The sequence below is a fragment of the Struthio camelus genome, chromosome 26 (assembly GCF_040807025.1).
Source record: "Struthio camelus isolate bStrCam1 chromosome 26, bStrCam1.hap1, whole genome shotgun sequence".
In the NCBI taxonomy this organism is placed as follows: domain Eukaryota; kingdom Metazoa; phylum Chordata; class Aves; order Struthioniformes; family Struthionidae; genus Struthio; species Struthio camelus.
Window position 1 is genome coordinate 7,881,426 of NC_090967.1, and position 14,956 is coordinate 7,896,381.

The window sequence follows — 14,956 nt, forward strand, 5'->3', positions numbered from 1 at the left end:
AGGCTCCTCGCGGCCTCAAACCTCCTGGCCGGCGCCAACCTCCCAGCCCGCTTCTTCTGCAATAAATCTCGCTGATAAGAAACCGCCACGGTGCTGCGAGCTCCTTTCCTCCCCCGCGGGGCGGGCGGCGGCTCGGCTCGGCCCGGCTCGGCCCGGCTCGGCTCGGCTCGGCCCGGCTCGGCCCGGCCCGCTCCGCGCGACTACGGCTCCCGGCAGCCTTTGCGGCGCCGCCGGAACTACAGCTCCCGGCAGCCCGCGCGCCCCACCGTGCGTGCCGCCGCGCCGTGCGCGCCGTGCGTGCCGGGCAGCGGGCGGCGGCGGCTGCGGGGCCGGGCCGGGCCGGGCCGGGCCGCCGCCATCATCATCATGCTGGAGGAGGCGGGTGAGGTGCTGGAGTCGGTGCTGAAGGCCTCGTGCCTGCCGCTGAGCTTCCTGCTCTTCGTACCCGCCGTGCTCCTGCTGCTGGGCCCGCCGCCCGCCGCCGAGGCCGCTCACGAGTTCACGGTGTACCGCATGCAGCAGTACGAGCTGGGCGGGCAGCCCTACGGTGAGGCGCGGCGCCAGGCCCGGGGCTCGGGGGGCCGCGGGGGCGGGAGGGCCCCGGCGGGCCCGGTGCGCGGAGCCCGGCCGCCGGTCCCAGGGCGGCGCGGCGGTGGCCAAGGGCTGCGGTGTCCTTGCAGGCCCCTCTCCCGGGCCGGGCCCCGCCGCGGCTCGAGGGCCCCGCGCAGCCCCGCGCGTGGGCCCGGAGCCGGCCCTCTCCCCTCACCTGCGACCCCTCCGCTCGCAGGTTGATTCCCCTGCGCTCCCCTGCCTCTGCTCCTGCCCCGGCCGGTTGGGCCGGGCAGGGCCCGCGTCTCCTTCCTTTGGCAGTTCTTCCTTCACGTTACCGTCGACCTCCGCGTCCTCTCTGTGCTGTTGCTTCCAGGCTGCTTGTTGTGCAACACCGTTCTTTGAGTCAGAAATACAACCTGGAGTGTTGTAACCCTGAGCCCCCACCCCCTCGTACTGACTAACCTGAACAATGGTTGTTTCAAAGTCTCCTGCAGGCTTTTTATTCCAGATCAGAGCGTGCGTTCTGTCCTCGAGCAGCTCTTCCTACTCTCTGTTTTGGGGCCTAAGTTACAGGCTTCTCCTGACTGACTCTATACTGTCAGGAGACTCAGTCTCTAGATCTTTCAAAGCTTCATAAAATCAAACATCGGTAAAAAGGAAGCAACACCAGCCATGCCTGCATGCTTTGTGAATACTACAGGTGCTGTTAGTGGCTTCTGCATATATCTGAAATTATTTCTGAGTTCTTTCATCCCAGCATCTCAAAATTCGTCCATGTCTTTCAATGTCTGCTGCTAAGAACCTCACTAGATCCAAGCTAGGCTCTCTCGCAGAGGCATTAAGCTATCTCTTTTTTTTTCTTACAGCAGTAAATCTTTGTTGGCAGGCATAACGGGAGCAGCAGGCACACGTTTCAACTAGCTTTGACTTTAGTTGCCTGAGTGTTATCTCCAGCCAAGCGCTCACAGTGTATTTATGAGCTCTAGAAAAGCCACGCATTGATTTTTAAGATGCTTGCCATTAACTTTTAAAGCTGTTTCTTTTTTCTTTTTTCTTTTTTTTTTTTTTTTTTGGACCCTTTCAGTTCAGTGAATTGTGTGTTCCCTTTGTTTCTTGCCAGCCCCTTTGGGTAGCTAGTGTTCCTGTTCCATGTGTGTTCTGAGGGCAGAGGTCTTTCTGGATAAAAGCTTCCTGTTGTTCCAGATTCTCAAAATCTTTTTCAAAGAGATTAAGTAAACGTTGTTGCTGATTCTTCTGTTGCAGGAGAGAGAAGAGGTTTTTGTCAACATCAGTCATAGAGCAATTTAAGTACAAACTTAGGGTTTTTTAATGCCATTAGAATAGAGTCCTTTAAATTATAAATGCATATGTTGTTATTCAACAGCTCTCTGTAGAGAAACTACAGAAAATCAACTTGTCTTGCAGTGTCGTAAGCTACGAGAGGACTGTGCTGGGAGCAGAATTCTGGGTCCGTGCTTTTCTGTGTTTAGACATCATGGCTTTAGGGGTGGTGGAGTAGTTTTCCTCGTTATAAATTGTTCCTCTCTGATCTGAGGGACCTGTTATTAATATCTGTGCTTGTTATACAGTGCAAGAACTCTATACAAGGCTTTTGAGCACGCATGAAAGCCTTAGCTCAGTTTCTGAGTGTGCTGCCCTCATTGATACTATGCAGTGGAGGCACAGGTCATTTTCTTGTTTAGGTAGTTTGATCCTTGTTGACCAGACCAAACTAGTGCCAGGAGTATGCTAAGCCAGGTTTAAACTTAACTTTTAGCAATAGCCCACTTTAGAAGTAACTGCTATATTTAGGTACTCTAACCCATTTGAGAATATATTCTTCCCACGCCTCCCCACAAAAGGAGCGGAGCAGCTCTGTGATTACCAGCATCTGCCAAATCTGTGATTGGAAAAAGCAGGTATGGGGGGAGGGGCGTGGAAGAGAAGTGAAGTCTAGCCCAAGCATGGTTCATGTTCCTGCATCACAAGGATGTTTGGAGGCTGCTGCTTGGAGCTGGGTTCACTTCCCTGAATTCTCTACACTGCAGCAACGGGTACTGGAGAGAGATGAGCTCCTCCATGGAGGAGATTCTGATTTGGCATAGGCTGAGATGCTTTCTGGAGCACCTCAGTCCTCTCCTGGCTGCATGGGAGCTCCGTGTGACAAAGTCTTTAAGTGCCTGAGTTATGGAGGGAGAAATTAGGTTTAGAGCATTACAAATTGTAGGGCGGCTTTGAACATCTCTGATTATGCAAGATGTCCTTGGGGTTCTCCCTTGGAGAATGCTGGAGCTGCTGGCAAGCCTCCAGAGTGCTGTTCTCCCCAAGATTGTATTTTTAGGCAGGGATTTGGTGTGCTGAAGCTGAGAGTAAAAGAGGATGAGGAGTTGGAAGCAACCTACCCGTCTGTAATTTTCTCAGTCACAGGAACATCCCAGTGGATGAGCTAGAACAGCAGGATCACCCTGCTGTTTGAACAGATGTGGGGTAGCCTTGCTGTGTCCTTCCACAAAGTGGTTCTGTACAGCTTATGTCCTCTGCTCACAGACAAGGAGATCCTACAGCTGGAGGATGTGGCAGCCAGAATAGCTGGAGGCCAGGCTTTCCCCTTGTGTGTTGCTGTCTGCAGGTATCAGGTGGAGGCAAGCAAACAGGTAGCATGCATGATTGTAGTGGAGAGGAGAGCTGCAGGGCGGCCTCGACTGTGTAGTGCTGGAGTCAGGGGAGCCTGTCAGGGTGCGGCTGCACAGGCACTTCTCTGATGGATGGAGAGAAAAACCACAGATTTCTATCCCTTCTAGGACAAGGGGGAAGAGATGATTTGTAGCTCTCTGTAGGTCCTAGCTGTTCTGAAGTGCATGAGACTGTCACCAAGACTGTTCTGTAAAGGAGCTAGGCTCAGGCAGAAGGGTTGCGATCAACTCTCCCACTAAACCTCCCTCTGCTCCCTCCCCACAGGCACCAGGAGCGCAGTGCTAAACACGGAAGCCCGCACTGTAGAAGCGGACGTTCTGAGCCGCCGCTGTGTCATGATGCGGCTGGTGGATTTCTCCTATGAGCAATACCAGAAGGCTCTCCGCCAGTCAGCTGGTGCTGTTGTGATCATCTTGCCCCAGTCCATTTCTTCTGTCCCACAGGATGTTGTAAGGGTAAAAAAAAAAAAAAAAAGGTTCCCTTGCTCTTCTGATGGGAGATGTTTGAGAGGGAGTGAGGTTTGAGTTGCTGCAGGACTGAACGGTCCTGTTGTAATGCTCAACAAATCAGGTTCTAATTTTAAAACTTAGTTCTCTCTCTGTTTTGGCTGTTCATTTTTTTCTGCCCTCTTGCATGTTTAGCAGATGCTAAGTTTGCATCTCACTTAAATCCTCAGCAATTCATGGAGATAGAGCCAGAAATGCTTGCTATGGAAACTGTTGTGCCAGTCTACTTTGCAGTGGAAGATGAAGAGCTGCTATCTATCTATGAACAAACGCGGGCTGCTTCTGCATCACAGGGTTCTGCATCAGCTGCAGAAGGTGAGTCCCAACAAGCGGGGGAAAGGTTTAGCAGAAGACAGTCCTGCTCCCACCTCTGTCAGCAGTCTGCTGCATCACGTGCACCATGGACCAGTGTTCTGCTGCCTTCATGTTTATTCTGTGTATGTTAAAGTGCTCTGAGATTTAATGGAAGAAAAACAGGATGAGAGAGAGTATTACTTGGCTATATTTAGGAACACAGCTGCATGGAGTGGGTTCTTAGTTTCACGCTGTTGCAAGTAGGATAGAAAGCAAAACTCGGGTTAAAAAGAAGTTAAGTGACTATCAGTAGGTTGGTAGGACCTGAAGTTTTTTGTCTGAGCACGAGTCAATTTAGTACTTTCATATATTTCTCTGTAGATAACTTTATATCTCCCTGTGCGATAAGTGCAGTATGTATAGCTATCATGATGAACTTGAGGTCTGCTGGAGAAAGGTTTTTGTTTTAGCAAGTTCAAAGTTTGGAGTTTTCAGAACAGAATGAAAATGCATGGTCACTAGGGTTCTGTGTCAATGCATGAACACAAATGACGAGTGAGAGGGCTCAAATAATTTAAAGCTTGTCTTTCCAGAAATCAGTTAGCAAGGGAAATAAAGGGACAGAACTTCCCCAAGCATACTTAATTTTTTGTTCTAGTGCTGTTGCACACAGCAACTGCCAATGGCTTCCAGATGGTGACCAGCGGGGCTCAGAGCAAAGCTATCAATGACTGGCTTATACCCAGCGTGGAGGTGAGTTCTAGATGGATTCAAACTTGCAGCATTGATGGGGTGCCTTCTTTTATGGGAACTTGATTCAACATTTGGTTTGACAAGGAAAATAAGGGGAGGCTTAGCCAGATGAAAGAAGTATCTGAAGTCCTCAGAACTGAGGCCACTGAACAGTCGATAGGCTTGTAGGAGCATGCTGTCTTTGTCCTGGCACACAGGAGGAGATGCTGGGTAATGCTGGTCTCTTTCCTCTGCAGGGAAGGCTGACAGGGCTGGGTGGAGAAGACCTGCCCACCGTTGTGATAGTTGCCCACTATGATTCTTTTGGAGTGGCCCCCGTAAGTATTCTTTTTTTCTGCAGGTCTCTGTTTCTGTCTCTGCCTTTTCCCCCTCGGGCCTCTGCCCCTGTGTCTTTTCTCAGTCCTAAAGACCGGTGTCAGTTACAAGTAGAGACATGGTGGTATGTGGTCTTGAAGGCTGTTCTGGAACATGAAGATAAGTGTAGGATTGTCACCTTGCCTCTGTCCCACTTCTTCCTGCAGTGGCTGTCGCATGGTGCTGACTCCAATGGCAGTGGTATCTCTGTGCTACTGGAACTAGCCAGGCTGTTTTCCCGGCTCTACACCTACAGACGTACCCATGCTGGGTAAGAAGCTGCCCTCCCTTGGGGGAATGTGCGTAACTGAGATCAGGTAGAAGGGCTTTTGCTCCAGGCCTGTAGACTGCTAGGGTGTTACAAACAGTCCTTTACTCTTTTCTGCTTCCCTCCCAACATAGCAGCTGTTAATTGCCAAGCTCCTTCCTTTTGGTTTCTTTGCTGAGGCTCTGCTCAAGCTGGGGGACGAGTGGAAGGAATGAAGTGGGAACTAGATTCCATTCTCGAGCAGTGGGAACTCCCCCACTTCATACCTGTCCTGTCATTACCTAAGTATGTGGCATGTAGGAAGTATTTGTTAATGGGCAGTTTGCCTTGAACCTCAGGTGCCAACTGTTGCAATTTTTTTTCCCCACCTCCAAGGCTGAGTAAGCAAATTCTGTAGCCGTGGAGTGTGGTGTGTTAACTCCCTTCTGTCTTCTTCAATGGGCAGGTATAACTTGCTGTTCTTTGCATCTGGAGGTGGCAAGTTTAATTATCAAGGAACCAAGCGATGGCTGGAAGACAACTTGGATCACACTGGTGAGAAATGGGTTGGCATTCTAGTATGTTCCAGTAGCAAGATCTCAATTTAATATCATTGTGATAACTGTCTAGTATGTCAGCCTTCCTGTGAGAATCTCCCTGTGTGACCCTTGATGGCATTTACATTCCCAGAGAGCACAAAGCATAGCATTAAGGGTCTGAATTTGTCTGTTCCAGATTCCAGCTTGCTGCAGGACAACGTAGCATTTGTTCTCTGCCTTGACACTCTGGGCCGAGGGAACAGCCTTCATCTCCATGTCTCAAAGCCTCCCAAAGAGGGGACCTTGCAGCATGCGTTTCTGAGAGAGTTAGAGATGGTAACGAAAAGCACATTGGGTAGATGGGAACTTGGGACTTACCAGGGGCAGCTGCAGCCCTCCTAGAGAGGGAGGAAGGGAGCAAGAGGTGAAGAAAGGGTGCACCATTGAAATATTTCACGTGTATTGTTTCTGGTCGCTTGATGTGGAGTGCAGACTAAGCCTCACGTCACAGTTCCAAATGAAGCAGGCTAGATCTGCGGTGCTTTCCACTATGCTTCCTTATGGTTTGTTGCTTGCAAAAGCTACCAAGGTGATTTCTGTAATGACAGTAAAGCAACATCTTTTTAATGGCACTAGCCAGGGTTGCAGCTTACAGGTGGGAGGGTGTTTACCATCTGTAGCACAAAATCTTGGATTTAGGTGAACTGGGCAGTGCATGGTGGGATAGCGTGGTGGGAAGCATGACACCCTTGAATGGTTTGGCCTTTCGCTCAGGTTGTTGCCAGCCAGTTCCCAGAGGTGAAGTTTTCCATGGTGCACAAGAAGATAAACTTGGCAGAGGACATGCTGGCATGGGAACACGAGCGTTTTGCCATCCGACGCTTGCCAGCATTCACTATCTCCCATCTGGAGAGCCACCGGGACAGCCTGCGCAACAGCATCATGGATGGGAGGTTAGAGGTCTTGGGGAAGGCTGCAGTTGAAATTCAGCCCATAAGCACAAACGGGACTCGTGAGTGCTTGTGCCTTGTGCTGTCCTGGTAGTCACAGAATGGGGGAAAAGTACTGGGGATTGGGCTCTGGATTCCGGCTCATGCTGGATGCATGAAAAATGGTGTTCTCTTGAAGGAAGTTCTTGAGCAAGCTGCTCCCACTGACAGATTCATCATCCCCCCACCCTTTTGCTTTAGAGCACGAGTAGACACTAAGGCACTAACCAGAAATACTAGGATCATTGCCGAGGCTTTGACAAGGGTCATCTACAACCTAACAGACAAGGTAAGAGCCACCCATCCCGCTAACCAGACTTGTCCTGTCCAGCCAAGCCTTCTCTCACCACCAGCCTGGCTTTTTTGCTTTGCAGGGAGCACCTGCAGATCTACAGATATTCACAGAGCAGATGGTAAGCGTGGTGTATTTGTGTCACCTATGGGGAGAAGGGATTGAGGGTCTGGGAGAGGTCTCGTCTCAGCATGCGTGTTGTGTGGCTGACTCCTCCTTTGGTGGTATTTTTCTGCAGCAGATCCAGGAGGAGCAACTAGAGTCAGTGATGGACTGGCTGAGCAGTCAGCCAAGGGCTGCCCAGCTGATTGATAAAGATAGCACCTTCCTCAACACCTTAGAATACTGTATGGGCCGCTACCTGAAGGATGTTAAACAACATCATGTAAAGGCAGACAAAAGGTAAGAAGAGAGATAAAAGAACCAGCCGGGGCACGCACGCTGGCTTCCCCCTCCAATGAGTCTTGTCTCTGAGCTGCAGCTTCTCTTGCTCCTTCCTTGGCATGTGGCTACAGGTGACTGCTGTTTTCTGCTGTCCTGTCTGTTATGGTTCATGCTCTCCTCAAATAGAAAGCTGTATATCTTTCCTCACAGCGCAGTAACAAGTCTTGGCTCTTGGAGAGAACCACTGCTTTGGTTCTGTCCTTCCCACTCTGCTTCCCACGCTGCTTCTCTCTGAATGAATGCAGGAAAGAACTAAGGGTCCCCTAGAAAGCTTTCTTTGATTGCAGAGAGGCAGCTCGTTTCCTGTCTAGCCTGCTTGGGATGGGGCAGTTTCATGAACCCGGCAAGGCATCTTCCATGTTCTTCTTCTGAGAAAGTTGAACAGCATGTGTCCTGGATTGCATCCTTGGGCTTCTGTCTGTAGAAATAAGAGAGAACTGACAGCAAAAATCAGTTTAAAACTGGTATGCGAGGTTGTTATATTTGCCCGTCTGTGGTGGGATGAATTTCTTGGGAACAGAGGTTTGGGATGTCCTTACTGCAGTCTAGAAGTGGAGTACAACCTGAATAATTTCTTCTTTCCTCAGGGATCCCGAGTTTGTGTTCTATGACCAGCTGAAGCAGGTGATGAATGCATACAGGTATGGAATTCTCTTGGGTGCATGTGGCTGTTGTCTCTCTCTGTGGCAGTACCTGCTCTAGCTGTTTCATGTGTTCTTTCTTCATTTCAGGGTCAAGCCAGCAATCTTTGACCTGCTTCTGGCTGTCTGTATTGCAGCCTACCTTGGAGTTGCCTATGTTGCTGTCCAGGTAAGAGAAAAGGAATAAGAGACAGACGTATTATTTTCCTCTTAAATAACCTGTCAGAGTAGCTGCTACTCGTACAGTCTCACAACCAAATTTGGAACAATAATCCCATCCCACTCTAAAAGAAGGTAATCCAAAATGACTGGCTGTTTTGATTTGGATGTCTTTGAGCATCTCAATTGGCTGTGTTGAAGGTGATCCCTTACCAGTTCTGAAACTTCCTTTCCTAGTGCAAAACTATCTTACATAAGTCCTTATGGATGTCCTTGGTCAAGGACATGCACAGCTCATTTGTTAAGTTTCTTTGGCTCTCCAACAGTTTCCCTTAGCTTCAGACTGAAACTTCTCAAGGTGACTAAAATCTGCTGTACTGTTTAGGGCTTGCACCCTCTAGTAAGTTAGGTGTGTTCTGAGATCCTTCCAATAGCTGTTAAGTCTTTCTGGTTTTTAACTGTTAACAAAGCCACTGTGAGCTAGGCTTCTGATCCTGCCTGGCTTCTTTGAAGAACATGAATGAAGGGGAAGCATTTGGGATCAGTCTGAATATTGACCTCTTACTTCATATTATTTGTGTTTAATATTGTGGGATACAACAAGTGTTTTAGAATCTGAAGTAACAGTAATAGGAACAGGAGGAAAAACGTCATCTTTGATTTCTTACCACTGTCTTCCTTGTGTTCATTATGACAAATTATTTGAAGCCTGGATCTTGTAATAGCTATTGGATATCCTGAAGTAGCCGTTATAGAATCAAAATGCAATTAATCAAAGCAGATTCAAAAGAAGAATTAAGTAAACTTCTAGGTCATTGGTGAAATGGTAAAAGAAATGATCTTGGTAAAGGATTGTGATCTAGTGGGAATCTCTGGGTTTGCCTGATTCATTTCTGCATTCCTGAAACTGCTAGCAGCCATGTTTCTGTGTTAGTGGCCAATATTATGCATGTGTTGAACTCTGAAACTTTCCCTCCCCTTCCGAAGGAAAAGAATTGCATCAAAAAAATCAAATCTGTAACAAGTGTTTGCATCTTCATGATGGGGGTGATACCAGCCTGCACAAACTTTTCTGTAAGCCAGCACTTTCTGTACAACCTTGACTAACTGTCTTCATTGTAGTAATTCCTCCTAATTCACCAAGTCCCACTCTGCTCTCAGGATGGGAGTGTTAGAGAGTGAACCAAGCAGAGTATTGTGTTTGCACATTAGAATTGCTTTAAGCCTTCTAGTGAGTTTCCTCCCTGCGTAGAACACAGCCATTTTACTAGAGCTTATAAGGACTCATGGTTATTTTATTTTCCTTCTGTTTCCAGCACTTTGGTCTCCTTTACAAGACGGTACAGAGACTATCCCTTAAAACCAAGCAGCAGTGAAGTAACCAGTCATCACCCATTCAGCAGCACTGAGCCATCGGTGAGCCCATCAGGAACCTTCTGCCTTCCATTGAGTCCTGCTGCTTCTCGTCCTCTCTCCTCTTTGCTACCCTGGAGAGGGGAGGAAGGCAGAAAGAAAGTGAAATTTCAACTCTTGTGCACCTTTTAGGTGCTTTTTTCCCCTTTCTTCCCCTGAATTGCAGCATGTCTGTTTTCCTTTGCTTTGTGGCGAGGGAGAAGCTCAGAGACTTCAGTAATTCCTGCAGGTTGTTTAAACACTGAACAGCTGATTCTGAGCAGTGTCTATGAGTGTAAAACCAGGCCCAGCACCTTCATGGACACGTGTGCCATACAGCCAACTTGGAGGCTGAAACTACAGAGCAGAGCGATTGTATTATCTCTGCCCAGCAAACAAGGACTCAGAGCACTTGTTTAAAAAAAAAAAAAAATGCGCACATGCAAATTAAAGAGAGAACTGGCATGTTTTCTTACTGCACCTCTTCCTTGAGTTCTCTGCCTGGCTTCAGGAAGGTGTACTGAGCAAACAGTGTCTCCAGCAAGCATCTTGTTGTGTGTTGTTTAGACCGTGCAATAACTCATTCCCTTTTAGGAGATACACTGTAAACAATCTTGACTGTTACTCAGATTGGGGAATGAGGAGAGATTGTTAAAACGGGTTCCTACAGTAGAATTCTTACCAGGACATGTTGTCCTGCCTCTTATTGGAGGCTGCTTTTTGCTGTGTACTTAATTTCTCTTGAAGTTCATCATCCTTGAACAGTTTGCTGCTGCCACCACTCTGTGCTTAACTCCTGCTTGGTTTTTAGGAGGGGATTCTACAATCCAAGTTGCTGCAGAATCACGTTCTGTGCTGTTCTGTGTATTTAAACAAGGCAGTTATATTAATAGCAAGAGCACCCCAGCTCTTGCTGAGCTCTGGTCAGTAATTACTTCAGTCTTCATTCCTCAGTTTTCACTTTCAGCTGGGTTATGGGTTTTGGGCTGTTTTGTCATGTTCACCTGCATCTCAGGGTCTCATTTCACATTTTTCAACTATGTTATTTCTGGAAACCGTGTTCCAAGCCTGAGTGTAAGAGCAAGTTCCCAAAGTGCTTGTTGCTGTCTCCTTTCACGTTCTGCCCCCAGTATGTATGGAAGGAGACAGATCATTTAGCCATTAAAAAACAAAACAAGATGAAGTTTTATGAATGTCACTTTAAACATGGCTGTTTCTAGAACTGTAACTAAGAGCGTATACCTTAGAACTTGCCCTCTCTTGCCCTACTTTTATCCTTGAGCAAGGCCTTATTTTAGCTTGCTGATGCTTTCGGATGGAGACAGCTGTCCAGTTGCCTGGAAAAGTTGTCAGTGCTTGTGCAAAGCTCTGGAGGGCCAGGGAAACAGTTGCAAAGCATTGTCTTCTGCTTAAGTTTAAGCTTTTCCTGAATTCCATCATCCAAGGTAAGCAGGATGGTACTTTCCGATGAGAGCAGGAGATTCTTTCTGGGCGGCATTGCACTTTGGTTACCCCTCAAGTTATCATGGAAAATATATCAAGATTTTGACTACAAGTCCTAGGTCCTAGGCTAGTCATAGCTCTAGAAGATGTCCTCATCGAATAGGTGCTGTCCTGCCACTCCACAATGTTTCTTTGAGACCTTTCTGTAGATTCTGTTTTATGCATGTGTTGTCTATTTGCAAGCCATGGTACTATTTAAAAGGAACACCTTTATTTAAAATAGCATCTTCTACAAAGGCTGAAAAGTGCTCGTGGGCTTAAAATATGGTATCACCTTTTCTTTGTATGCAGGGAAAATTCAAGCTGTATATCCTTGTCTGCACCACAGCTGCGATTGTACACTCTTGTTAGAAAAGGGGTTTTTGTGGCCAGTCACTGTCCTTGTCCTTTGGATGGGGACCAAAGCACTTCATTTCCATCCATCTTTGTTTCTTTCACTGTAGTCCCCTTCTTGGAATACCCTTGCCCCTCAGTGTGTGCTTCCCTGCTATTTTAAATATGTAATGACTTGTTCTTTAAAGGGTCTTTTCTTTTCCAGGAGAGCATGCGGATGTCTGTGGCTCCCTGTAATATCAGCAGGTGGCATGGTACCAAGCACTCCTGAAATATCAGCCCTACAGGGAAACTTACCTTTTGCTGGTCTTTTGAGTGCTTGCTTGAAATATGTCTCTCCATGCATGAACTGTTTGTGTCACTCCTCTGACAAATGAATTTATAATGACTTCAGAAACTGATTGCTTGTTCTGGAGTAGGTGGAAGATGAGCCTTGATCATTTGTCACTGATTTTTATGCTCTGCTCTTAGAGACTGGATGTATTGTGCTCTGGGAGGGTGCGTGCTCTGCAACTGTGTAGGTGCAGAACATGCACAGTGCAGTGGCTACCTGAAGAACTTCTTTGTGGGTTCTGAGTATCTGGAAACAGTTTCAGAGCCCTCCAGCAGCATCATACGTTCCTAGTGTGGTACACTTGGAGGTGGGGTGTTCCCCCATTCCAGCAGGTCACTTAACTCCATTACTTCACTGAGAACAAATAGGGAAGCTGAAGTTATTAACAATCCTGCTTGAGCTTGATGGACATAAAATTTACAAGTAGTGGGCAGGAGAGAACAGGCCCAGAGCATTCTTGTAGTGGAGACTATCAACCTTGGCTCTTCCACATGAGAAGCTCAAACCTGAGTCACAAAATTCCTCCAAGGCAAGGCAGGGTAGTTGTATCTGTCCCTGCCAAGGCTGTAGCATTAAAGCAAACACTTTAACTCCTTGTGGTCTTGACAATAAACTGCCAACACTCCTGATGCAGTGCCAGAAGCCAGTGGCAGCTATCTGAAAGAAAGGAGAGTAGAGGTAAATGAGAGTCCACAAACTCTGAGGGTGGTGGGGATAGTGCCTTGCTCTCTCCTGCACTGGGGTAATTTGTCCCATAAGCTGATGGAATGCACTTCATATATTTCTATCTGGCTGCCATAGAAAGTAATCCTTACTACAGATAAGGGCTTGTGCTTCTGATCGACGTGTATGTGTACTAAAGTGCTCTCTCATACCTGGGAAAGAGGGAAAGGAGACTTACACTATCACACTAGTGCCCATTCTGGGAGTGAACCTAGTTTCCACATTGCTATGTTCCCTTTGGAAAGTTGACACAGAAGCTTGTCACTTGCCCCTACTATTCTCCTGTTTTGTAATAACAAGAAAAATGGTGCTGATCCATTCTGCAGCATATCTGATTAATCCTCTCGCCAACATGATGCAGAGGCAGACGCCCAACAGCTGTTCTGATGAAATAAAAATTCTCCACAACGTTGCAGAAGAGCTCTGTGTAGCTGGTTCTTGTGCTCTTATCTTTGTCTTTCCTTTTTATCAGGAGTTTGCATGGCCTGGAAGGAGAAGGCATGAAAGCACGTACCCACGTGTTTATAACTAGCTAGTAGTTGACACTCCTAGCCAAAAATGGAATGCTCTTTGCAACCTGTCTGACTTCACCTGTTGTCCTGTTGCTGCCGAAGTCTGCAGTTTGCAGAAAGCTGCTTTTCTAAAAGGCTTTAAGAACTGAAGCTGTTTTATTCCTTCTACCTGCTCCCACCTTCACAGGCAGTAATGGGGACTATATGCAAGTTGTTTGGGCTATTGCAGCTCATCTCCCAAATGAGAGAGGTTCATCCTTACAAAATAGGTACTGCTATGCAATATGAACGTCACCCTTGAACTTTTACAGTGCTAAGAGGAAAGACCTTGAAGCCATAATGGAACTAGGTATCCCACCGTCTATGGCAGGAGTCACCACCAGCTATTTAAACCTTTAAAACCACAAATGTCCCACAATAGCATTTATTCTTTTAAGCTGCAATCTCATATTGTTCATAACACAAGGCAAAATTTATCCAACTTCTGCACCTCGTGGCCAAGCTGCGTTTTACATCTAAGAGCCGTTCAGTCTTGACCTGCAGCTCTGAAATGATGGGGGTGCTACTCTGTCCTCAGTAAATTGTACCTCTGTATGTTCCTGCGGGGGCTCTCGCTTGCTCGCTTTCATCTGTTTAGTTTACATTTGTAGTTATTGGGTAACAACTTCAAGGTTATAATCTGGAATGTTTGCAGCTCAGGAAAAAGAGTTGATTAATCTAGTAATGATAACTCAATTATTTATCTCTTCTTGTGCATCCTAAAGAACAAATGTATATTGAGGTGAATATTTAAAAGCTAATAGAAAATTCAATGCAGTTGAATAACATTACCGTAGCTATATTATTTCTCATAAATGTAAGAGTATTTAAGTATTTTAACATTTTTCATTTGTTTGTCCCTTTTCTCTCTTTCCCTTGGAAAAATAAACCAAGAGCGAGTAGGTTTGATGAGCAGATGTGTTGGAGAACTAATAGTTTCTGCTGCCGGTATTTGCAAGGTCCTTGCTTTATTTGAAGGATTATACCTTCTGCAGAAAAGGATGAAGAACGCTTGAGTTCAAGAGCAGGCGTTGCCCCTTCTGTATAGCCAAAAGTAAAGTAGTTTGATAGAAAATATTTACAGACACCGAGCCAGATTCCAGCACCGTGTCTGTAAATATTTTCTATACGTTTCTGTGCTCGATGGGTCCAGCGGTATGGAAAACCGGCTGCCCGAGAAGCCAGCGCCGCAGTGCTGGAGGCAGCGTTGTGCCTTCCGGCCCTCATAAGCTAGTTAGTTATTTGAACTGAACGTCACGAGAGATCTGTTCCCCGAGCAGGAGTCTGTCAAGTCTTCCAGACCCAGAAGGACGTGGCTGTAGAGAGGGAAACCAATCCCAAAGCCGCGACAAGAGGGGAAGCGCCGGTTGCGCTTCCGTCCTGCCCCCTCGCAGCGCCAGGTGGCCGCAGGGGCGCTCCGTGGAGGCTTCCCCCGGGCCGGGCCGGGCCGGCGGCTGCTGCAGCACCCCTGGGCCCGCCAGAGAGCGCCCGGCCCGGCCCGGCCCGGCGGCCCCCGAGCCGAGCAGGGCAGAACCGGCCCGGCCCGGCCCGGCGGCCCCCGAGCCCAGCAGGGCAGAACCGGCCCGGCCCGGCGGCCCCCGAGCCCAGCAGGGCAGAACCGGCCCGGCCCGGCCCGGCGGCCCCCGAGCCCAGCAG

The 14,956-nt window shown here is 47.8% G+C and overlaps 1 protein-coding gene across 2 annotated transcripts; it reads left to right on the forward strand.

Moving 5' to 3' along the window:
• Positions 1-290: 290 nt before the first annotated feature.
• Positions 291-14,215, forward strand: NCLN (nicalin). Of its 2 annotated transcripts, XM_068919571.1 has the most exons (16): positions 291-547; positions 3,511-3,701; positions 3,923-4,067; positions 4,705-4,799; positions 5,036-5,116; positions 5,321-5,424; positions 5,867-5,955; positions 6,136-6,275; positions 6,714-6,892; positions 7,130-7,217; positions 7,303-7,341; positions 7,459-7,622; positions 8,252-8,305; positions 8,396-8,474; positions 9,781-9,880; positions 11,898-14,215. In XM_068919571.1, exons 1-15 carry the CDS (start codon positions 367-369, stop codon positions 9,838-9,840), a joined length of 1,689 nt encoding a protein of 562 aa, XP_068775672.1. In that variant the 5' UTR covers positions 291-366; the 3' UTR covers positions 9,841-9,880; positions 11,898-14,215. The 2 variants fall into 2 exon arrangements, with proteins under 2 accessions (XP_068775672.1, XP_068775671.1); XM_068919570.1 differs by having other exon boundaries at positions 9,781-14,215.
• The last annotated feature ends 741 nt before the right edge of the window (positions 14,216-14,956 follow it).